The 25,504-nt window shown below is 42.1% G+C and overlaps 1 protein-coding gene across 1 annotated transcript in view; it reads left to right on the top strand.

Moving 5' to 3' along the window:
- LOC126297699 (putative hydroxypyruvate isomerase) overlaps positions 1-25,504 on the top strand; it is a 59,816-nt gene that overhangs the window by 15,038 nt on the left and 19,274 nt on the right. Inside the window, exons 2-3 of the mRNA XM_049988822.1 lie at positions 2,930-3,041; positions 23,479-23,651. Coding sequence (XP_049844779.1) covers positions 2,930-3,041; positions 23,479-23,651 — 285 coding nt within the window. The remainder of the gene's footprint in view (positions 1-2,929; positions 3,042-23,478; positions 23,652-25,504) is intronic.

Genomic DNA, 25,504 nt, shown 5'->3' with positions numbered 1-25,504 from the left:
AGATGGAAAAGAGCCACCATGTTACAACAACCGAGTTAGAAAACTGCTGCGGAAGCAAAGAGAACTTCACAGCAAGCATAAACATAGCCAAAGCCTTGCAGACAAACAAAATTTACGCGAAGAGAAATTTAGTGTGAGGAGGAGCTATGCGAGAGGCGTTCAATGAATCCGAAAGTAAAGTTCTATGTACTGACTTGGCAGAAAATCCTAAGAAATTTTGGTCTTATGTCAAAGCGGTAGGTGGATCAAAACAAAATGTCCAGACACTCTGTGACCAAAATGGTACTGAAACAGAGGATGACAGACTAAAGGCCGAAATACTAAATGTCTTTTTCCAAAGCTGTTTCACAGAGGAAGACTGCGCTGTAGTTCCTTCTCTAGATTGTCGCACAGATGAAAAAATGTTAGATATCGAAATAGACGACAGAGGGATAGAGAAACAATTAAAATCGCTTAAAAGAGGAAAGGCCGCTGGACCTAATGAGATACCAGTTCGATTTTACACAGAGTACGCGAAGGAACTTGCCCCCTTCTTGCAGCGGTGTACCGTAGGTCTCTAGAAGAGCGTAGCATTCGAAAGGATTGGAAAAGGGCACAGGTCATCCCCGTTTTCAGGAAGGGTCGTCGAACAGATGTGCAGAACTATAGACCTATATCTCTTACGTCGATCAGTTTTAGAATTTTGGAACACGTATTATGTTAGAGTATAATGACTTTTCTGGATACTAGAAATCTACTCTGTAGGAATCAGCATGAGTTTCGAAAAAGACGGTGGTGTGAAACCCAGCTCGCGCTATTCGTCCACGAGACTCAGAGGGCCATAGACACGGGTTCACAGGTAGATGCCGTGTTTCTTGACTTCCGCAAGGCGTTCGATATAGTTCCCCACAGTCGTTTAATGAACAAAGTAAGAGCATATGGACTATCAGACCAATTGTGTGATTGGATTGAAGAGTTCCTAGATAACAGAATGCAGCATGTCATTCTCAATGGAGAGAAGTCTTCCAAAGTAAGAGTGATTTCAGGTGTGCCGCAGGGGAGTGTCATAGGACCGTTGCTATTCACAATATACATAAATGACCTTGTGGATGACATCAGAAGTTCACTGAGGCTTTTTGCAGATGATGCTTTGGTCTATCGAGAGGTTGTAACAATGGAAAATTGTACTGAAATGCAGGAGGATCTGCAGCGAATTGACGCATGGTGCAGGGAATGGCAATTGAATCTCAATGTAGACAAGTGTAATGTGGTGCGAATACATAGAAAGATAGATCCCTTACAAAACAGCAGGTCAGCAACTGGAAGCAGTTAAGTCCATAAATTATCTGGGAGTACGCATTAGGAGTGATTTACAAGTTGATAAAGTTGATCGTCGGTAAATCAGATGCCAGACAGATTCATTGGAAGAATCCTAAGGAAATGCAATCCGAAAACAAAGGAAGTAGGTTACAGTACGCTTGTTCGCCCACTGCTTGAATACTGCTCAACAGTGTGGGATCCGTACCAGGTAGGGTTGATAGAAGAGATGGAGAAGATCCAACGGAGAGCAGCGTGCTTCGTTACATCTTCATGTCGTAATCGCGAAAACTTTACGGAGATGATAGATAAATTCCAGTGGAAGACTCTGCAGGAGAGACGCTTAGTAGCTCGGTACGGGCTTTTGTTAAAGTTTCGAGAACATGCCTTCACCGAAGAGTCAAGCAGTATATTGCTCCCTCCTACGTATATCTCTTGAAGAGAACCATGAGGATAAAATCAGAGAGATTAGAGCCCACACAGAAGCATACCGACAATCCTTTCTACGAACAATAAGAGACTGAAATAGAAGAGAGAACCGATAGAGGTACTCAAGGTACTCTCCGCCACACACCGTCAGGTGGTTTGCGTCGTATGGATGTAGATGTAGATGTCCTGAACAAAGAAATAGGTCTGGAAAATTTGCAACCTGTTTTTAGACTTTTAAAGAGAGGGAAAGGGAATATCATTTTGCAGTATTCTAGAGCGTACTGGAATCTATGACATGAGTTACGAAATACCTTAAAAAGATATGATGGGAACTTGTTATCTTGTCACACTTGCTGTTGAAGTGTGCTGACTATTATAAGATCTGTTGGTTGGGGATGATGCACAATATGTTGTAGTTCCTATAGTGAGTGAGCTATTTAGAAGAGTTCTTCCTTCCTACCATCAATACAGGACGATATTACAATTTGACATGTGGTTTTCTACCTGTGTCGGAAGACTTGTGAAAATATTTCTCTTATAATACTTTGATTTATAAGATGCAAGGATGGTTCCTTTTCCCACTAGTCCCTAAACTGAACCTCTGCTCTGTCTCTAATGACCTCTTTATCTATGGGATGTTAAACCTTAGCCTTTTCTTTCCTGTGATGTAGAACATCACATTTTATACTTCAGTCAGTTTGTATTTCATTGAAAGAAAACAACTTGGTTCAATTCAAATGTTTCTCCTCACTGGCTGCGAATAATTCTGTGTAGCTCAAAAACGTGGTGCAATTGTTTCAAACAGATACCATGTCAGTGAGTTGCATATCCCCAAACTATCCCAGTAATGAAGAATCTGAACTAAGTGTTATAGGAATAACAGCTTTGAAACATAAAAGCTAGGATAAAGCCAGACTGATACATTCTGTGGTGCAGTTTGGATTCAATCCTGTGACCTTTCATTTTCCAGGCACACTCTTTAACACAAGAATATCAGGCTTGACTGTTGGCAGATAGGGTGACATGTTTCGGCAGGACTAATTAATTTTTTCACATTGGCTAATAGTTTAAATATCGTTAAGGCAGTGATATAAGTTTTATTTCATTGTATAGTTTTCTTGTCACTATCATGAATTTTTATTTCAATTCTGTCAAATAAATCGCGTTGTATTCAGCAATAAAACCCTGTACAAACTTCTCGTAGGTGACCCAAGTAAAGGAGAACGTGGGTTTGCAGCAGTTCCTGGACAGGAGGAGAAGTTTAAAGAAAGCCTCAGTCTTGCAGTTAAATATGCAAAAGGCCTTCACTGTAAACGGTAAGTAATGAATGCCTTCCTGTCTTTTTTGTGCTTGCTTTTTGTTATAACGTCAAGTTGGACACACATTTCAGAACGACACAACACACAAATCACAGAGTAAGTTGACAAGCAAGACATGTGCACTGAGTCCCAGTCTAGCGGCCACTGCTCGGCTGGCCGCTTAGGTGGCGCAGCTGCTGCATGGCTGGCAGACAGCGCCGCACGTAGAGGACGCGCGTAATTGCGCGGCGGCGATTTGAATGATCGGCGAGTCACAACACTTTCCCCCCTTTTAAATTGTTGCACTGGTCCTGATGGAGGTGTCCTGGAGATGGCTAACGTCCATAGGCGCTTGACTCGCCGTAAAGTCTCGAGGAGGAGGCTTCCCATACGGACGGAAGTGTCCCCGATGATAACGGGTCGAGATGACAGGAGACGTAGGGGTCGAATCTGCTGGAGCCCCATGCACCAATCTGCCCGTTGCGGCAAGTCCAGTTGATATAACAGGAGACATGGGCGATGTGTCTGCGTCCGTTGGAGGAGGAGGCGAGTAGATTGGCTCTGACAGAGGATGGTCATCCGGTTCCCGCATGGGCACGTCTCCTGGTGGCGTCCGTTCTTGTGCTGGCATCGCGATGACGGTGAGAGGGCTGCGTTGTGAGTATTGAGAGATGCCAAGATCCCGAACGTCAGTTAGAGCCGAAGGTGGTGTAGCGGCATTCGGAACAGGCGTTGCCGGCACACGAGGCCGAAGCTGGTCCGAATGACGCACTGCAACACCCGTGTCCGTCTGGATTTCATACAGGCGTCGGCCACGGTGTCGTAAGATGCGACCCGGGCTCCATTTTGGCCGCCTGCTATATCCCCGTACCCAGACGAGGTGGTCGGCGGTGAACCGGCCAAGTGAAGGCACCCGCGGCCGTGAGGTAGAAGGCCACAGAAGATTAAGTAGCGTGCGGGGCTGTCAACCATGTAAGAGCTCAGCCGGGCTGTGGTCGCCCATGGGGGGTGAAACGGTAAGACGCCAGAAACTGGAGAACCGCATCATCATCAGCAGCAGAAGTCAGAAGTTTCCTCATCTGAGCCTTAAAAGTGCGGACCAGTCGTTCAGCCTCACCGTGACATGCATAACGCCGTGACGAGCACAAAAATCCGCAAATTTGGAAGGGGCAAATTGCGGACCATTATCAGTAACAAGAGTAGAGGGGAGGCCTTCCAAAGAAAAAATGCGAGCGGGACCACTGGTGGTTGCCGCCGTGGTAGGCGACGTGCAACGGACAATGAAAGGAAAGTTAGAGTAGGCGTCAATTACAAGGAGCCAATAAGTACCTAAAAAGGGTCCCGCAAAGTCAGCATGAATGCGCTCCCAGGGCTTCTCAGGCGAAGGCCACGGTGACAAAGATGACTTCGGGGCAGCGGCCTGTGACGCACAAGGGCCACAGGCAGCGACCATGTGTGCTATTTTAGAGTCTATGCCAGGCCAGTACACATGACGGCCCGCCAGAGATTTTGTGCGAGACACACCCCAGTGCCCTTGGTGAAGGAGGCGCAAGACCGAAGCACGCAAAGACGCAGGTACCACAACACGCGGCGAAGCATTGTCAGTGGAAAGGAGGATAACACCATCCCTAGCCGTGAGGCGGTAGCGCAAAGCGTAGTAGTTCGCAACGGATCAGAAGTCTTAGCGGACGGACGAACTGGCCAACTCTTCTGAATACAGCGTAAAACCCGGGAGAGGGTAGGGTCAGAACCCGTAGCAGCCGCCAGCTTGCCCCCCAGTGATGGGGAACCCGTCCACAACGCGCTGCTCGGCAACATCCAGGTGGAAACACAAAAGTTCGTCCCTGTCGAATGCCAGATCAGGACCCATGGGAAGGCGAGACAGAGCATCAGCATTTACATGTTGAGCCGTTGGCCGGAAATGAATCTCATAATTGAAACGAGACAAGTAAATAACCCAACGCTGGAGGCGGTGTGCAGCCTTGTCGGGAAGTGACGTTGATGGATGAAACAAGGAAACAAGTGGTTTGTGATCCGCAACAAGATGAAATTTTGAGCCATAGAGAAAAACACCAAACTTATGAAGAGCATAAATAATGGCCAAAGCTTTTTCAATTTGAGAGTACTTTTGTTGGGCTCTTTGAGCGTTTTAGAGGCATAAGCAATGGGTTGTTCCGAACCGTCAGAAAAACGGTGCGCAAGGACTGCACCGACCCCGTATTGAGAGGCGTCTGTGGCAAGAACAAGATGGTGGCCAGGTCGATAAGTAGCCAGGCACGGGGCTTGTTTCAGCATAGTCTTCAATTTCAGGAAAGCCGCATCCCATGACGCGGACCAGTGAAAAGGCACGTTTTTATGCAACAGGCGATGCAACGGCTGAGCCACCGAAGCCGCAGACGGTAAAAACTTGTGATAGTATGCTATTTTCCCTAAGAAGGCCTGCAGTTCCTTAACAGATGTAAGGCGAAGAAGGGTATCGATTGCAGCGACAGTTTGCTGAAGCGAGGCATTGAGCATTTACAGTGGCTTTGAAATCGCCACAGAGACGAATATCACCATTTGGCTTAGCAACGACAACGACAGGAGAGGACCACTCACTGGAAGTGACAGGAAGCAAGACCCCTGAATCAGTGAGACGATCCAGCTCCCGTTTTACCCGATCACGAAGGGCCACAGGAATGGGCCGAGCCCGAAAAAACTTAGGCCGAGCAGTGGATTTGAGCGTGATATGAGCTTCAAAGTCGTTTGCACGGCCTAACCCAGGAGGAAAAAAAGGGACGAAAATGTCATCGACAAGGAATCCAATTGAGCATAAGGAATAGCATCAGAGACGATATTGACAGTCATCTATGGAAAACCCAAAAACACGAAAGGCATCGAAACCAAAAAGATACTCTGCGTTACTCTGGTCGACCACAAATATGGGAACAGTGCGAACGACGGATTTGTAAGATCCTCAGCATTAAATTGTCCCAAGAGAGAAATCTTCTGTTTATTGTACGTCCGTAATTGCCGAGTGACAGGTGACAGGAGTGGAGAACCCAATTGAAGTTACATCTAAGAATTAATTATAGTGGCAGCAGAACCGGTATCCACCTGCATGCGAACATCTCGACCAAGGATTTGGACAGTGCGGAATAACTTCCCTGAAAGGGAAGAAGTGCAATTGACAGACAACACAGAATCAGTGTCATGTTCATGAACATCATGTATGCGTTCTGATTTGCAAACGGAAGACACATGACCTTTCTTTTTGCAATTGTGACACACAGCCCAACGTTGGGGACAATCATTGCGTGAATGTTTCGCAAAACACCGCGGGCATGAAGGAAGTTGCCGGGGGTTTTGCTGCAGTTTCTTAGCGGGTTGTTTACGGTTAGGCCGAGGGTGCGCGTGGGAGCGCACTGCAGCCACGTCGGCCGGCGGGGACGCCCCGCACGCGTCAACAGCGCACATAGGTTGTATTTCCCCGACATCACCCCACGCCTCTATTTGCGCCCCAGCGGCGCGAGAAATTTCAAGACTGCGCAATGGAGAGAACTTCATGTAGAGTCGGATTTGCCAACTGAAGGGCACGTTGGCGAACTTCTTTGTCGGGCGCCGACCGGATAATAGCATCCCGCACCATGGAATCGGCATAGGATTCTTTGTGAACGTCAGTAACAAATTGACACTTTCGACTGAGGCCGTGAAGTTCAGCAGCCCAAGCGCGATAGGATTGATGCGGCTGTTTTTGACAACGATAAAAAGCAAAACGAGAGGCTAACACATGCGTTTGCTTTTGATAATATACAGACAGAAGTGAGCACATTTCAGCAAAAGACAAAGACGCAAGATCCCATCCTCGTCGCCAATTGTTATAACGTCAAGTTGGACACACATTTCAGAACAACACAACACATATAAATCACAGAGTAAGTTGACAAGCAAGACGTGTGCACTGAGTCCCAGTCTAGCGGCCACTGCTCGGCTGGCCGCTTAGGTGGCGCAGCTGCTGCATGGCTGGCAGACAGCGCCGCACGTAGAGGACGCGCGTAATGGCGCGGCGGCGCTTTGAATGATCGGCGAGCCACAACAAATTTCCTGGTGCTAGGCTTGCTGAATGCAGCATGCAGAGCTGATGATGGTCCTGAATATATATTGGAAATGAGAGTATTTGGCATTTGTTATTGAAACTCAGCTCTTAATTACCAATAGAAATCTTCTGTCTGTATAGTTTGTATTGACACAGCTCGTTTCTCAAACGTAAACATGGTTCGTAGTAGGCTGTAACATGATTTTTATTAAACCATGCAATTAGCTAATTTCGACTACTTCTCGTAGTCAAGCACTAGTGAAACCGACATGGAAAAGCACTACATTGCACGCATTGCATGTATAACTAAACTTCTCACATTAAGATAATGACATGTGTTGTAAGAAATTTGTGTAGTGGAAAGTCCTTGCTCAAATATAAATAATTGAAGGAGTAAAGATAACTACTCACCATATAGTAGAACCATTGAATTGTCGATAGGTACATGAAAAAGACTGAAATCATTGCTAGCTTTTAGATAAATCATTGATCAGAATAATAGAACAAACATACACCTGCATGGTTACATTGCCCCAGCTGACTACGTTGTGCCAGCACTGCAGCTCACTTGGGGTGACTGAAGAGAGGATGCGGGGAGCAAGAGGGAGAGATGGAGAAGAGTGGTTGGCAGATGAGAGAACAAGTCGGTAGGTGCACATGATAAGAATAGGCACTGGTACTTTGTTCTGGGTGCTGGCAGGTGGAGTTGTGTGGACTCACAGTGATGTCATGGCCTGTATTATGAGAGGGAGTTACAACAGAAGAGGAGGGAGATGAGATTATGAGTGCAGAATGATTGAAGTAAGTGGGTATGAAGACAGGGGTGAACGTCAGTGTAGGTCAGGGCCTAGCAGAGATTGAGGTCTGGAATATTAGAGGAGTGAAGTTTGTGTTGCAAGGAGACTTCCCATCTAAGTAATTCAGAGGAGATGGTGTTGGGGGTTGTGAAGCAACTGCCGTTGAAGTTGAGCATGTTGTACTCAGCAGTGTGTTCTACTGCTGGATAGTCAGCTCTGCTCTTTAACATAGTTTGGGACCTCTGACCAGAACAACTTTACCTGTCCTTCACCAGGAACATCTTATCCACAATCCTTCCCAAAATTACCACAGTGGTGGCCTCTGTGTACTCAGTCTACGAACTGTCGCAGTCCATTCTCGCACCCCACCTAGTCCCAACCTCTAGCACAAGGGTCATATCCCTGTGGAAAATCTAGGTGTGAGATTTGTCCAATGCACCCACCCAGTAAATCGTACTTCAGTCCTATCATAGGGATATTGTACCCTATCAGAGTCAGTACCACCTGTAAAAGCAGTCATATCCTGAACCAGCCATGCTGTTTCTTATGCACAGCACTTTATGTGGACATCACAACCACTTAGCTGTCCACCCAAATGAAAGATCACCGCTAAACCGTAGCCAAGAGCAGAGTTGATCACCAGTGGCAGAATATGCTGCTAAGTACAACATGCTCACCTTCAGGGGCTGCTTCACAGTTCATGCCATCTGTATTGTTCCCCCTAACACTAGTTTCTGTGAATTACATAGATGAAAATTGTTCTTGTGACACATCCTTCAGTTCTGTAATACTCCTGTCCTCTGGCCTCTGTCCCACACTGACCACAACCTCTGCCCCTTAAACCCCTTCCCCCAATTTCAACCCATCCTTTTGTCTCCCTCTTCCTCTGTTCTATCTCCCTGTCACAATCCACCCATCGATGTCATTGTTCAACTGCACAAAATTCCCCTGTCTGAGCTCACCAGTGCCTTATTCCTATCCCATGTGCCTGCTGCATCAGCCCACTGCAGTCTGCAACTTTCCCCAACCCTCCCTCATAACTTTTTGCCTGCTTTGTCACCTTGACCACTCTATCTTACCTAACCATTCACCATAGTCGAGCTGCAATGTTGGCATAATGTAGTCAGTTAGGACAATGTAACCATCCAGATGTATGTACATTCTATTCTAATTAGATTGGAATCCATGTGATCCTGTTGTATACAGCAATTGTTGAATATAGACAATGGAGAAAAGAACAGCAGTCTGTTGCGAAATTTGTCATTTTGTTACAGCAGATCTAGATTTCAACTATTACATAGTCACCTTCAGTGCATACAACAGGAGGTGACGTTAGTCCAAAGTGGTTGATGTAAAGCATACTAGAGCCTAATTTGAGCTCAGTTTCTGAGATCATGGTAGGTTCCTGTATGCACTGCATCAACTAATATCATTTAGTACATGACACTTCAGACTAATGTCCAACTGAAGGTGGCTATGTAACAGTTAAAATCTAGATCTGCTGTAATAAAAGACAGTTTTTGTGATTGATCGCTATTCTTTTCTCCATTGTCAGTACTATTTTTAATAAATGAAAAGTGCTAATTTGCTTTTGTTCTACAATATTAATTTTATTGTGTTAACTTGTTTTCGGCTTAAAGATCATCTTCAGACATTTATCAAAGAAACTGGCAGAATACGGTGCTGCGGTCGGCAATGCCTATATAAGACAACAAGTGTCTGGCACAGTGGATAGATCGGTTACTGCTGCTACAATGGCAGGTTGAGTGAGTGAACGCACACAAGCGATGGGACACAGCATCTCCAAGGTAGCGATGAAATGAGGATTTTCCTGTGCGATCATTTCACAAGTGTACTGTGCATATCAGGAATCTGGTAAACCATCAAATCTCTGACAGCGCTGTGGTCAGAAAAAGGTCCTGCAATAACAGGACTGACGATGACTGAAGAGAATCATTTAACATGACAGAAGTGCAACTCTTCTGCAAATTGCTGCAGATTTCTATGCTGGGCTATCAACAACTGTCAGCATGCAAACCATTCAATGGAACATCATCGACATGGGCTTTTAGAGCCAAAAGCCCACTCGTGTACCCTTGATGACAGGATAACACGAAGCTTTACATCTCGCCTCGCCTCGGCCCATCAACACCGACGTTGGACTGTTGATGATTGGAAACATGTTGCCTGATTGGATGAGTCTCATTTCAGATTGTAGAGTGGGTGGACGTGTATGGGTATGAAGATAACCTCATGAATTCATGGACCCTGCATGTCAGCAGAACTGTTCAAGCTGGTGGGGGCTCTGTAATGGTGCAGGGAATGTGCAGTTGGAGTGATATGGGACCCCTGATATGACTAGATATGACTCTGACAGGTGAAACATACATAAGCATCCTGTCTGATCACCTGCACTCATTCATGTCCATTGTGAATTCCGACTTGGGCAATTCCACAAGGACAATGCAACACCCAGACGTCCAGAACTGGTACAGAGTGGCTCCAGGAACACTCTTCTGAGTTCAAACACTTCCACTAACCACCAAAGTCCCCAGACATGAACATTATTGAGCATATCTGGAATGAAACTTCACGACAGATTAAAACTATGTGCCGGACCAAGACTTGAGCTCAGGACCTTTGCCTTCGAGCAAGTGCTCTACCGACTGAGATACGCAAACACAACTCACAACCCATCATCACAGCCTTAATTCCGCCAGTATCTCATCTCCTACCTTCCAGACTTCACAGGAACTCCTCTGCAAACCTTGCAGAACTAGCACTCCAAGAAGAAAGGATGTTGCGGCGACGTGACTTAGCCACAGCCGGGGGATGTTCCCAGAATGAGATTTTCACTCTGGGATGCCTTGCAATGTGCTGTTCAGAAGAGATCTCCACCTCCTTGTGTACTCTTATTGATTTATGGACAGCCCTGCAGGACTTATGGTGTCAATTCCCTCCCGTGCCACTGCAGATATTAGTCGAGTCCATGCCATGTCGTTTTGTGGCACTTCTGCATGCTCACAGGTGCCCTACACAATATTAGGCAGGTCTACCAGTTTCTTTGCCTCTTCAGTCTACTTTTTCTTATGAGGAAGGATTCATTCAGAAGCTGGCAGCTTGCTTAATTGCCTGTCACTGACTCAGTGCCTCAACTATACACTGAGTTGTTACCTTTACTCTTTGCATTATTTATATTACTACAAATGATAGACCAGATGATATCTCACTTTATAGAAGTTCTGTGTGGTGTCTTTTGTAATACTATGATGGGTACGGCTGTGTGTAAATTGTCAGCAGCTTGAAGAGAAGATACCTAGCAGGAATGCACTCATACCACACTGTCTTCTGAAATGCATATACTATTAACTTTGCGGAAAACAGTTGCCTTAGCAAGTACATCACAGTAAAGGAGTGCCAGTGTCTAAGTGCTGTTTGTATTTTCTAAGCTTTTTTTGATAACGGATTAGTAACTGTGTAGCCCAACCCATATCTAGTAGAATCCCTGTATTATCTGCAAGTGTCTCCTTGTTCACTGCCTCATCCTCTATGCCCATCTTTTAATGTACACAAAATATTTCTGTTCATAGTTTTTCTACACTTTTCCTGTTTTACTTTTAATTCCATTCATACTATGTGGCATTAGTATTTACTGTATTTTCTCACCTGTTTGTGGATTTAATCTACTTCTTCATATGGTCATAAAAAGGAATAATAATTAACGTTGTGCAGTGTAACGTATCAGTCCAGACATAAATGGTGCTAAGATTCTAGAAACCTCTTGGGTTATCAAAATGATAGGATTTTGAAGCATATACTGATTCCTGTTCTTTTTGGTATTTTATTTTGAGTTACTTGGAATTCACAGGCAATCATGTGTCAAGCAAAATGCTATCTCATAATGCTTCAGTTTGTAACATCTCAGCTTGGCATCTCTTTTTCTTCCTCTGTTTATGCTATTTAAATAATGGATGTATTGTCAGTCATTTACAACAGCAATGCCGTGATAAATGATTAACTGTTGAGTTCCACATTACAAGAGCAAGTAATGTCAAGTTCTGGGGTGCTGTCACATAATTTCAGATTCTATTTACCAGTGATCGAGATTACTCTGATGCTATAGCAATACGTTCAAGGATCTCTGAAACCAGGTATTCTTTCCAGGGCTGGTTCAAGAACATTTCTCCATACAAGTAGTGACATATCATGTAATACCTTGTCCCTCCACCCCCCCCCCCCCCCCCCCACTCCCCCTGCCCTCTACTACCACCAAATTTCTCTGACATGCAACATATCATTTGGTGTCTTCTCTCCAACCCCACCCAAAAAAAAATCCCTCATATACTTTCATCCGTCTCAGTTTTCTCTACTAATTATGCACCCTATATACAGATTTTGCACTTGGACCTGTTAGCATGATGACTCGACTGGCCACATATGTCATTTAGGCATTAAACCTCTCCTGCTCCTTTCCTGAAAAGCAGTTCTACACAGTTTATCATCAAGATATTAATGTATAACCTGTGATGTAAGCACTCTGGAGTCACAGTTAAAATGCATGTCACAGTATTCCACAGTTACACACCTGTACCCTCTCTTACAGATACCCTTTCAAAATTCTGCATTGCATCCTGTTAAAATTCATGTGGTGTTATATTACTTACATGATTAAATTGTATTTGACATCCAAAAATGGTCATTGAAGAATGGCAATGTAATTGGTTGTTCCTACTTGCTAAGCCTTCATTTCATGTTGTATCATCAACTTCATCCTTCCATATTCTATATTTACTAGTTTTTCATTTATTTTGATGTTCCTGTGATTCATACACAAGGTTTCATTCCCATTAGTAAAAACTGTGTAGCACCAAAAGTTTGCTCTCAACTAAATTGTTGGTGTGTATTACAGGCAACAGACAAAGAAAAACGGTGAGCTCTAAAGAAGCCTTGCCCTCACCGGTCTTTAAAGGACATATTGATGACACTGGAACATGCAACAATTTTGGAAAATCTGCTTTCTGTGTAATTCTGTAAGAGGAGCATTTGCTTTTCCCGTAAGTAGTGCATTGGTTAGGTGATGACAGTGAGGTGCTAACACACATTCTGAAACCAACTCTTCATCTGAGCACACTGAGTGGCTAACTGTGTGAAAATAGTGCTGTGTGCAACTCATTCCAGGAAACTGAAAAAAAACAAAAAGCTTGTCATCTGGGATATAGGTCTGTTCTTTGTTCTTTCTGAAGACTGGTGTAAATGGCGAAGACAGCTAGTCTCATTCTTGATTGTCGGCACCGCTGTCGATTTCCAGCATAATTCTGATGACTATTCAGAATCCTCTGCTGTGTAGTTGACTGCAGGGCCTAAGCCAGAGACTTTTAGTTTTATAATGAGTTCAGGTGCAGGGTTGTTAATCTGCGCTACAGGGTGGAGACTTAAAGGGCTACCCTGGATTAGTTGAGGTATGTGCCACTCACTGGAAGCAGCAGGTCTGGTGGCAGAGTAATTTTGGAATGCTCATAGGGATTTTAGGTAGGTAAAACACTAATATTGGCAGAAAACTGCCCATCTCAGGAACTACCCATTAATCTGAAACAAACCTCAAAATGGGAAGTGAGAATATTAAAATACTAGTGGGTTAACTACCAAAGAGTTTGCAACAAAGTCCCAAAATCAGCAAATTTTCAAGAAATCAGTCACTCCTCACATAATACACTCCTGGAAATGGAAAAAAGAACACATTGACACCGGTGTGTCAGACCCACCATACTTGCTCCGGACACTGCGAGAGGGCTGTACAAGCAATGATTACACGCACGGCACAGCGGACACACCAGGAACCGCGGTGTTGGCCGTCGAATGGCGCAAGCTGCGCAGCATTTGTGCACCGCCGCCGTCAGTGTCAGCCAGTTTGCCGTGGCATACGGAGCTCCATCGCAGTCTTTAACACTGGTAGCATGCCGTGACAGCGTGGACGTGAACCGTATGTGCAGTTGACGGACTTTGAGCGAGGGCGTATAGTGGGCATGCGGGAGGCCGGGTGGACGTACCGCCGAATTGCTCAACACGTGGGGCGTGAGGTCTCCACAGTACATCGATGTTGTCGCCAGTGGTCGGCGGAAGGTGCACATGCCCGTCTACCTGGGACCGGACCGCAGCGACGCACGGATGCACACCTAGACCGTAGGATCCTACGCAGTGCCGTAAGGGACCGCACCGCCACTTCCCAGCAAATTAGGGACGCTGTTGCTCCTGGGGTATCGGCGAGGACCATTCGCAACCGTCTCCATGAAGCTGGGCTACGGTTCCGCACACCGTTAGGCCGTCTTCTGCTCACGCCCCAACATCGTGCAGCCCGCCTCCAGTGGTGTCGCGACAGGCATGAATGGAGGGACGAATGGAGACGTGTCGTCTTCAGCGATGAGAGTCGCTTCTGCCTTGGTGCCAATGATGGTCGTATGCATGTTTGGCACCGTGCAGGTGAGCGCCACAATCAGGACTGCATACGACCGAGGCACACAGGGCCAACACCCGGCATCATGGTGTGGGGAGCGATCTCCTACACTGGCCGTACACCTCTGGTGATCGTTGAGGGAACACTGAATAGTGCACATCCAAACCATCATCGAACCCATCGTTCTACCATTCCTAGACCGGCAAGGGAACTTGCTGTTCCAACAGGACAATGCACGTCCGCATGTATCCCGTGCCACCCAACATGCTCTAGAAGGTGTAAGTCAACTACCCTGGCCAGCAAGATCTCCGGATCTGTCCCCCATTGAGCATGTTTGGGACTGGATGAAGCGTCGTCTCACGCGGTCTCCACGTCCAGCACGAACGCTGGTCCAACTGAGGCGCCAGGTGGAAATGGCATGGCAAGCCATTCCACAGGACTACATCCAGCATCTCTACGATCGTCTCCATGGGAGAATAGCAGCCTGCATTGCTGCGAAAGGTGGATATACACTGTACTAGTGCCGACATTGTGCATGCTCTGTTGCCTCTGTCTATGTGCCTGTGGTTCTGTCAGTGTGATCATGTGATGTATCTGACCCCAGGGATGTGTCAATAAAGTTTCCCCTTCCTGGGACAATGAATTCACGGTGTTCTTATTTCAATTTCCAGGAGTGTATAAGGAGTGATCAACAAGTTTTTCTTTCAGTGCATTGCTGCAGTGTATACACAAAGAGTATGACTCCAATGTGGATATATAAGCACTAACATGCAGCCAATCAATTATGGCAGCATTAATGTCTTTCCAACTGTCATGTGGTGAATGCAGAAACGTTAATGATGACAACGTTATTACCAAATGTACACAAGTAAGACCAACATACTGTTTTCTTTTCTTTGCTACTAAAGGACAAACACCAGTAGACATCCATTGGAGACTGAAGAATGTGTATTGGGCAGCACATCTGTCAAAAACCACAGTTGCATGATTGTGCTGCCAGTTCCATGCTGGTTGCAGTTCAAACGAGGTGCTAGTCGATGTGGGAGACCAGCCTTATACATTACGGACAAGTGGGAGAACTCGAGCACCCGCTGTACAGTGCTGATCTCTCTTCATGTGATTGTCACCGCTTCAGTCTCTTAAAAAAGTCTTTGAAGGGTTGATGATTCCTATCAGATTAGGATATGCAGCAAGCAGTTATGGACTTCTTCACACAGCAGGACATGGTATTTTACCAAATCTGTATCTTCATTCTAGCGTGTCAATGGGGTAATTTCCTCATTGTTCACAACAGTTTTGTCTGATTGGCATACCAATTCTGCACTGTATTGCCTTCAAACAGAAATGTTTTGGTTGCCCCTTATACTGGGGTCTGATAGCTGGTTTGATACTGAAGTAAGAAGTTCATAAATTTCAGCAACATGTGGAATGTATATCAGAAACATGAATTAAAGACCTCATGAGGTTGAATGTTTACAGCAATAACGGGAACATTGGCTAATGAGATCCAAATAGACCCTGTCTCATGTGCACAAAATTAACCAGCAGTGGTAAATTATTGATCTATCAAGCCCCTGATTTACACACATCAATTGTTGATCCATTCAAAGACAATCTAAATTCAGTAGCACAGAAATACACTGGCCATTGGGTGGTAGTTGTAGGTGCTGATTTAATTTGTATAATATCAAATGGAAATACTGTGTGTCTATTATGGCAGTAAGGACGATAAGTCTTTTGAAGTAATACTGAAGCCACCATCAGATACTTGCCCCAAGCTACTAGTCTGACAAACCACATACCAAAATAATATTTACACCTCATGACTACAAGCAGAGCTGATACTTTTGATAGTGTCATCACAGGGACGGGGCTTAACAACCATGATGCTGTTATAATGATGATGGTCACCAAAGGCAAAAACTTTGTGAAGAAGAGTATTTCTGTTTGGTACCAGCAGACACTGTGATGGAAGCAGATGAGCTGGAGTGGGTAATGTAGCAGAATAGTGCAGAAACCTGCCGTGATGGGTGCATACTACTTGTAGAACGGACAGACCCACTGACAGGAGTTTTTGCTTGGGGGCGACAGTAAGCCAAGTGGGCCAGTGCTTATGCCGAGTTCAATTACTGCGGACTTTGCCTTGCACTTTGTGCCAAGTGCTGTTACCAAGTGCTCAGTCATCAGCCACCCACATCAGCCACATGCTGAATTCATCCCATGTGCATTTCTGTGTGGTTTTGGACTTTCTGTTTCTGGAGATTGACTCACGTAGAAAATTTCCTTTCCTCACACAGGGTTCTGTTCCTTGGTTCATATCGGGCCCCCATTGGTCTGTGAAGTACCCATGCCAACAGTATTGTGTAGCGGTGTTGTCATGTCTGTGCCAGTACTAAAGTAGATGTGATAGATAGTTACTGACATCATACTTAAAACATGAACTGAGAATCTGACAAGCATAAAAAGCTGTGCTCAAAAACATACTGTATGCTGTGCTGTAAATAAATATATACAAAGTAAGGTAATAAGAAGGCAAAGACACACTGTGGTTTAATGTTACCATGTGGAGAATGTTACCAAAACAAAGATTGTTATAGTCTCACTGGAAAAGAGAATGTGTGGAAACTGACAGAAAGCCTTAATAGCAATTCATTCACGCCAAAGAATGGCTATATGTGAAGTGTGTAACAATTTCTGTAGTCAGATCTTGGTGAAAAGTGAGTGTTTGTCTAGAAAACAATTTTGTTTTTGTACAAGTGTTCACAATGGTTGTTACCTTCATGACAATTTACTACTGAAGCTTCTTTGGCAAATGTTCTTCCGGCACAAGAGAATCAGTGCACTATAGGAGGAAAACTCATTTTGTGTCTTACATTATGTTGTGGCAGTACGGGATGTGGTGTACTGTCTGTCTGTTTTCCCCCCATGATCCTTTTTCTGCTTTCCACCTCTGCTTTTTTTGCCCAATTGTCCTCCTTTCTATTTTTGGCTAGCACTCCCCCAATCTGCAAAGGTCATGCCAAATTGTGTTTATTAACACAAGTGCTTGGATATATTGAGATAATTAGGAGTAAAACAAACACAGTTTCTGCCCTCCTCTATAGCAAGTCTGAGCCATTATTTTAGTTGTCAACAACATACACTACCATGACAACAAAGATCCAATGCAAGGAGTCCATCCAATATCAAATAACTTAGTGAACTAGTGGAATGTAAAGTGTGTCACCTGCAACTGCTGTTGTAAGCTCTGCAGTTTCCTTACATGGCCCCAGGGGGTCACATGTGGCACCATGACATGGCTGTTTAAACTGATCTCAACAAGATGATGTACATGTACAGGCAGCAACTCCTGCTGGGGTCATGTTGTGAAGCTCATGGGTCAATATATTGTTCACGGACTCTTTATCAGGAGACATTCTTCAATATGTTGTTCATTAACAATAACACAGTTGAGGTGGCCTATCTTGTGGCCTGATGTGTATTCTTAATGTTTATATAGGCAACTGTGCCAGGAGTTGTAACTTTACTGTGACATGTTAAGGAAAGGTTTTAGAGTGATACTTCTGGCAGAAATGACCTGGCACTGCTACAGCTGTTGTGATCAGGGCCAGATGGACTTCTGCTGGACCACACTCAGTCCTGCTATCTGCCGCATCTTACAAGTTCTGCTTAGTTACCAGGGAAAATTCTAAAGCTCAGACTAATGCAAGTACTTGTTCTAATGACAGATATCATTGCTTAAATGCTACCGAACACACCTCCTGATCAGATGCAAAATGATTAATAACAATTTGTTCACACTCAGGGTTGGAACACACAGACTGATAATGTTGACTGAGCCCATATAAGTGTACAACACAATATGATTGTGTCAGCAGCCTCTGCTTTTTGTGTATCTGTAGCCTTGTGGTCACAACATGAGGGGTTTTTTTTTTTTTTTTGTTTTACTTTCAGAGTGGTCTACAGACTACAAATTTCAGAAAATGGTTACAATCTACGCTTAGCCAATGGATTAAACTATTGCAACAAACACAGACTGCCCTGCAGGATCCACAAAAGTAGAAATTGTGGTGCTGATATGGTGATTTTACCTAGAAAGTCTGGAATAAACTGCCCAGCCTTCCATAGCTTTGTTAAATGCTGTAAAAGTGAGTAGAGCTTGATGTGTGACACAGATTACCCTTGTGGTAAAAATAACTGCACTTGCTCTTGAAGATTCCACTGTAGTGTCTCCTACTCGTAAAGATGCTTCTGTTCTTGCCCTTGATAGAACTGTTCTTAAACTTGCAAAAACATAAAACTGTCTGAGTTCACAGTGTAGTCCTAGATTTCCTTTGTCATTGTAAAATTGGTGCCAGTTGCTTAACACAGGGCAAAATACAAAACCAAAGCCCTTGATAACAGACAGATTGTTGTAATTAAGTCTAAACACAATTTTTGCTCTTCCTCACAGCAAGTCAGAGTCCACTGTCATTCTTTTTATTTTTTATTGCCCAAAGATTATCTGATAATGATACAGAATTTCTTGTCATTGTACAATGGAAATAAATGAGTCAAATATGTGGACACACAAAATATTAAAGGATGCAAACTCCATTCTCTCGAGTGTGAGACCATTGCCTTAACAACAGCAGTGCCTCATTTGATTGTCATTTGCATGCAGTATTACAAGCCTGAGAGAAACCAAGTGAGGGAAAATAAATTTCTAATACAAAGAGATTGTGCAATGGTGAGACAGTAAACAATAAGCAGTAGCATTTCTTAATGCTGGTGCAAGTTACGTATTATTCTTATATGGCTAGTTGACAGTGAATCGGGATGAGATGTGACATCTGTTTAGATTTATCACAACAGGTGGTCTTGGCCTCTATGTTACACTGACGTACCGATTAATTGTAGTGAGTTCAGTATATCACCTTCCAACTTCAAATGAGACATAACACCTTTTAAAAAAAAATTAATGTCAAGCTTACATAACGTCCATGAGAGTAGTACTGAGTGTTGTACTGTATTTGTAAAATCAAAGTTGTGCATTGTATCATAGTTATGGATGTCACACTTTTTTTTGTAAAACATTTCTGTTGTTTGCTGTCAACTTTATCCGACACTTGAGTGTAAGTATGACAAGAGAAATAGCCACTGCAGGATGAGCAGTTGCCGTCTCTGTATCATGAAAACTTTCAGTCCGTGTAGGATAACCAAGAATTCAATTATTTACAGGATGGTAATAGTTTTAATTACTCATCACCATAATGGAACCAAAATTGCAATGTATAAATTGTTATGCATACTCAGTTTTCACTGCTCTTTCAAATCCATAGGAATTTAATGATCTTCTGTCCAGTTAATTTATTAAATACTGATGGAAAGCACTTGCAATAATGAATTCCTCAGGATAATAATGAATTCCTCAGGGACCCTGGTAAAATTTCAAAATGAATATAACTGATTTTGGATGAGACAAAATTCTGCCATTTCACATCTACAACAGAACACCAGTTAAAACTGTAGATGGAAGATGGTGATCCTGTGCCTAAAAACCAAAGTTAATTTCATCTGTTAGGAAGGCTTTGGGGAGTGTATAGGGATTCTTTATATTGGTTACCTTGTAAAGGGAAAACAAGTAATCACAAATACTACACAAGTTTTCTTGGACAAAAAATACACGAGAAGAGTTGTGGAGCAATGCTCTGCTCAAAGAAAACTGGGAGAAAATGAGGGAGATGAACTTTGGTAAATGCGTTTCTAACCTAAGGAACACAGTTTTCCACTGCCAGTTAGACAAATTTTCTCATTGTCCACATAGACACTATTGCAGTGTTGCTTCACCATCTAAACAGGTAAAAAAAATATATATTTTTTTAATATGACCACTTGTTATAAACCTTTTATTGATGTCTATACGTGTTTTGGAATATTAGAAGTGTCTATATGATATGATATACTTTGTATATCAAAAACAGCTACAGTTATATTCCCCTCCCTTCAGGAATGCCTGTGCTGCTCCCACTTCCATTGAATTCTCCTTATTAAGGTCTGCATGTGAAGTTTTAGCTACCAGAAATCCTGAATTGAGTATCATATTCTGTGTAATATTTCACAAGCACATATTTTGTGTACTAAGTGACAGTGTCATAGTGGTGAAAGCCTTTCTAGATGTCAGCCATGGCATTAATCCGAGTGCTCCTCTCTAAAGACTTTTGTACCTTGTGCACTAAAAGGATAATGTGAGGTCTGCATAATAGTCATTCACAAAATCTGTCCTGGCTCCAGCTGAGCAGTTCTTCAAAATCCAAAAATTCTTTATCTGTGAGCCCAAACTATATTCCATTACTCTACAACAAACAGGTACCTTCGCTTTCTAAGCCATCAGACAGTCATTCTTCTTTTGATGTATCAACTTTGTAAGTGCCTACCACCATTGGATACATTTGAAATATGGTTTCCAATCTCTCTCTCTCTCTCTCTCTCTCTCTCTCTCTCTCTCTCTCTCTCTCTCTCTCTCTCTCTCAGCAGTTTTCTTCAAGTACTATTACTTGTAGAAACAGTAATGTAGTCTGCAGCATTAAATCTGCAAAATCTACATAAAAGTTTGAAGACTAAACTGTGGCCATTTTAGCAAGAAATATATGTAACAAATTAGTCATTCCTAAAACACTGTGTTCAAAAGCTTTTTGTATTTATACATAAATGTTTTGAACATTCACTGTGCAATAAGTATCTGCTATTTGTTTAGGGCAGAAATTAAGTGAAAATTAGTTACTTTATGTCCAAAAAATCACACACAGCAAACTGCCAACCTCAGTTTTCTTATTAGATATTTAAAATTTATTTCTGTGTCTTCAATTGTGTATTGTGTGTGATTTCATTAACAGAAGAACTACACAAGACTTTGTTTATGTGTAATCTTTGAAAGCTGGAGTTCATAATTTTTGTTTGTTTTACTGGTCTAGGGTAAATTGTCAATCTGAGAAACAAATGATTTAACATTTTATGCAATGCAAAACTTGGAACTAAAATGGTGTGAAATGGGCTCTGTAGTAAATGGAAACCATAACTATCTAAAAAGATGCTGAACTCAAGAAAACATTACTTGAATCTTATTGTAAATACTTTCTGGGCCTGTTATATTTTGCCCACCCAGTATCATTGGATCACTGTGAATCTGTGTGAACACTCAGTAACATAGTTGGGACATACTCTTCCATATTATACTGGGCAATAAGTTCAAATTTAAGCCACAAGGTTTCTACATTTTCTTTTTTTATCTAAACTGCGTTTGAGGCTTTCAGTAATCAATTTTGTTTCCAAATGTTTTAAATGAGAATCTTTTTTTCCCCTCTTTGTTGGCAATGTTTTGATGTTTGATAACTAGCACACGGCAACAGCTTCTCATTGTTACTGATCTTGTACAGATTATGTTGTGAAGAGTGGGCCTGTTTGTTGCTAGATTTAACAGTCAGTGGAAAATTCAAGATAGATTTAAATCCTGTACATGAAGATAGATCACTATTCATGTAATAAAAGAAGTAGCCTGTAGAAAAGGACAGTGACTTAGCAAAATATTAAAAATGAATTATTGGCACAGTCTTTCATTTGTTCTCGTAACTCATTATGACTGATAGAACTATGTGTGTCATTTTCTCCATTCTCGACTCTCAATGAATGCTATCCGATTACTTCATTCACACATCAGTTATTACTGATGTTGAAACAAAGGTAGGAAAATGTATCTATGTAGCAAATGCAAGAATAAACAGATTGCAAGATAGCTGAACAGTCAGCATCACACATTAATCTGCAAGGATGAAAATTAGTAGTGTCAGCGAAAATCGAATGTATTGTCTCGTATACTGTAGGTGTATGTGTTCTGGGCAAGGTTATGATAGATGGGAAAGAATCACCATTGTTCAACAGACATGTTACAAGTATGTTATTAAAGCAAAAAGAGCTTCATGAAAGGTGTACATGAAGTCAAAAATGTGTTGACAAATCTAAAGTTAGATGAAGCCAAAATGAGTGTCAGTGAGTTTGATTGTGAAATTTTTGCTACCAACATGACATAAAATCTCAAGACGTTTTAGTCTTATATAAAAATATCAGTCATGGTCACACTGGCACTTAAACAGAGGATGACACAGGCAAGGCCTAAATACAGAACTTGGTTTTCCAAAATTTTGTCAGTGCAGAATATCATACTACCACTCCTCTTTTCTCTTGTAGTATTAAAAACAAAATAACAGATCTTGGAAAGGCTGCTGGACCTATAAGAATTATATATTTAATACAAAAGAACCTTTTCCCCATGTAGCAACAGTTTATCATTGGTCACTTGAGCATCACATGTGTACAGAGAAATTAGAAGATGGATTATCAAACAGATGTGTTTAACTGTAGGCTTTACTAAAAGAAAAGAAAACTAGGAGTATGTGTCCTAAATTAGAACAGTCACTTAAAACGGGTTATAGGAACAGGAGATGCCAGATTGAGATTCATGAAAGAATCCTAAGAAAATGTAATTTACCCACAAAAGAGGTGTCTTACAAAACCCATGTTCAATCTGTTATTGAATGTAACATGTCAGTTTGACTCCCTTACTATATAGGTTTAATAGAGCAGACAAGGAAGATCCAAAACATAATTGTGGATATCACCATGGCTTTGTTTAATACATACAAGAGTGGGGCAGTAGTGCAAGTCAAACTCCAGTGGAAGGCACCCCATGAGAATATGCTATCTAAGAAGAATTGAGAAAGATACTATTTTTTCCCTCCTTACATACATTAAACACCCTCTCAATGGTCCCACTGTCATCTGCAAGGTTGGTTAAAATGCAAACTGTCTCCATTTGCAGTGCTTTCAAATTTTGCATGGCTCTGTCATTAAATAGCATCTTATACATTTTGAATGTTTCCCTGAAGTTTGTTTCTAGTAACAGCACCATTGTAAAAGTAATGTCGTGATGTAGAAATACACTACTTCTTTCTCTGGCTATATTATAAATGTCTTTCATTGGGGTTAGAGATAGTAGTGATGGTTAACATATTAAACTTTTACCTGCAGTACAATTTCTGTTCATCATTGTAAATTGTTTGTTTTTGATCACTTGGTTCTTTTTTTTTCTGCTTGAAGGATTCATGTGATGTCTGGACATGCTGAAAATCCAAGCAGTGTGAATGACGACATTTATGAGAAAAACATTAAGTATGCAGCATCTTTGTTCGAGAAAGAGGGTATTGTAGGATTGATTGAACCAATCAATCCACATTCTGTTCCAAACTATTACATGAATAATTTTTCAAAAGGTGAGTGAACTCTACAGTTTCAGGTCATTCATTGATGTTGTCATGCCTTTGTGCTATTACTCAGCATTCCAGGAAAAAAAATTACAAGGGGAGACCATGACGCTAGGATCACAGATTTACATCAAACTTCCTATCCTTTAGTAGGCTATTAAAACAACATAATGTGCAAGTAGTAAGGTGCATTACTCTGGCAATTCCGCGAAAAAGGCAACAGAAGATTTATGCATCTATTATGTTACTGCCGTAGCCACTGAACGCTAGAGTTGATGGTGGTCAAGTGGGCAGCTTTCGATTTACGTAAGACAAATGTGTCCAAAGCGAAGTTTCATCTCCTGCTCAAACTTAATTTTCAATCTATATTTATTTCATCACTGGTCACATTGTTTAATTTATATGACATTTGAGAGGTAATATAATAATAAAAAACACGTGTAGTTGCATGAAGTTTTAGTGAATTTCATGTTATTTGACTACTTACTGTTTTTAATTAGATTTAATTATTAGAACAAACATATTTATAACTATTGACAAATAAATGAAGCAATGTGTAGAGTTTTCCTGAAAATGTATGCCTGCCGTGATTAGTGAACTCCCTCACACTTGCAATCTGATAAGGTACCTGGAACTACTTTGCACTCAACACTTCAAGTTGCAGACACACAGGCCGGTCCCATTTGGCAGTTAACCTGCATAGCAGTGAGACATAGCTGTGTAACAAGAACGAATAGTGTACATGCAATTTTTGTGAATATCACAGAATTTACACTTGTACTATAAAATGAAGGTTTGAGCAGGAATCAAACCGTCACCTCTTACATGTTCATCTTATGAAACTTGAACACTAACCACTTGACTACCATGAACTCTAACCTATGATTCAAATGGCTCTGAACACTATGGGACTTAACTTCAGAAGTCATCAGTCCCCTACAACCTAGAACTACTTAAAACTAACCAACCTAAGGACATCACACACGTCCATGCCCGAGGCAGGATTTGAACCTGCGACTGTAGCGGTCACGCGGTTCCAGACTGTAGTGCCTAGAACCGCTCGGCTACCGCGGCCGGCCTCTGCTACCTATGTACAGATAAGTTAGTTACATAATAGACACACAAAACTTCTCTTCAATTTCCTCAGAATTGCCAGAGTAGTGCACTTTACTACTTGCATATTACGTTGTTTTGATGACCCACTAAAGATGTACAAAGTTTAAAGTAAATCTGTGATACCAACATTGTAGCCACCATTGTCAGTATAAACAACAGCTTTTTGTAGCATTATTACAATGAGTCTCAGTCATTCATTTAAAAATTCTTTATGACATACAGAAATTGTGTAACACTGTCTTGGTGAAATGAGTGAATATGTGGTGAACACTAGCTTTTACTAAGCAGTTTAGATGTTATTGAGTCTATCAAAAGAAAAAAATTAAAACAAGGAAACCTATATGTAATCAAACACTTCCATGAGTGATCACCCTGTCAACAGTGTATAGTGCAACAAAAGCAATAATAGAAAAATGTGGGAATGAAGGTCACAGAGTAGCTGAAATATTCTAAAACTATACAATAAAAAAATATTACAACAAAAATTTTACATGTATCAAGTTCCCTTTTCCAACAGACGTTAATGAAATGGGGTAAACATATGAAATACTTGAGAAGCCCATAAGGTATACAAAACAGACAGAAAATTATAGTATGAAACCATTACATTATGTTATGAGGGGATAAAAGGATTTATGTGGTAGGAGGAATGAATGAAAGAGGAGAAAAACATTTAGGATTTTGTAAGAGATTACAGTTAGTAATAGCAAATACTCTTTTCATACAAGATAATATAGAATTATACC

This window comes from Schistocerca gregaria, chromosome X, assembly GCF_023897955.1.
Source record: "Schistocerca gregaria isolate iqSchGreg1 chromosome X, iqSchGreg1.2, whole genome shotgun sequence".
Classification (NCBI taxonomy): domain Eukaryota; kingdom Metazoa; phylum Arthropoda; class Insecta; order Orthoptera; family Acrididae; genus Schistocerca; species Schistocerca gregaria.
Note: the sequence above shows the minus strand (reverse complement) of the source record. Positions and strands in the feature narration are given on the sequence as shown.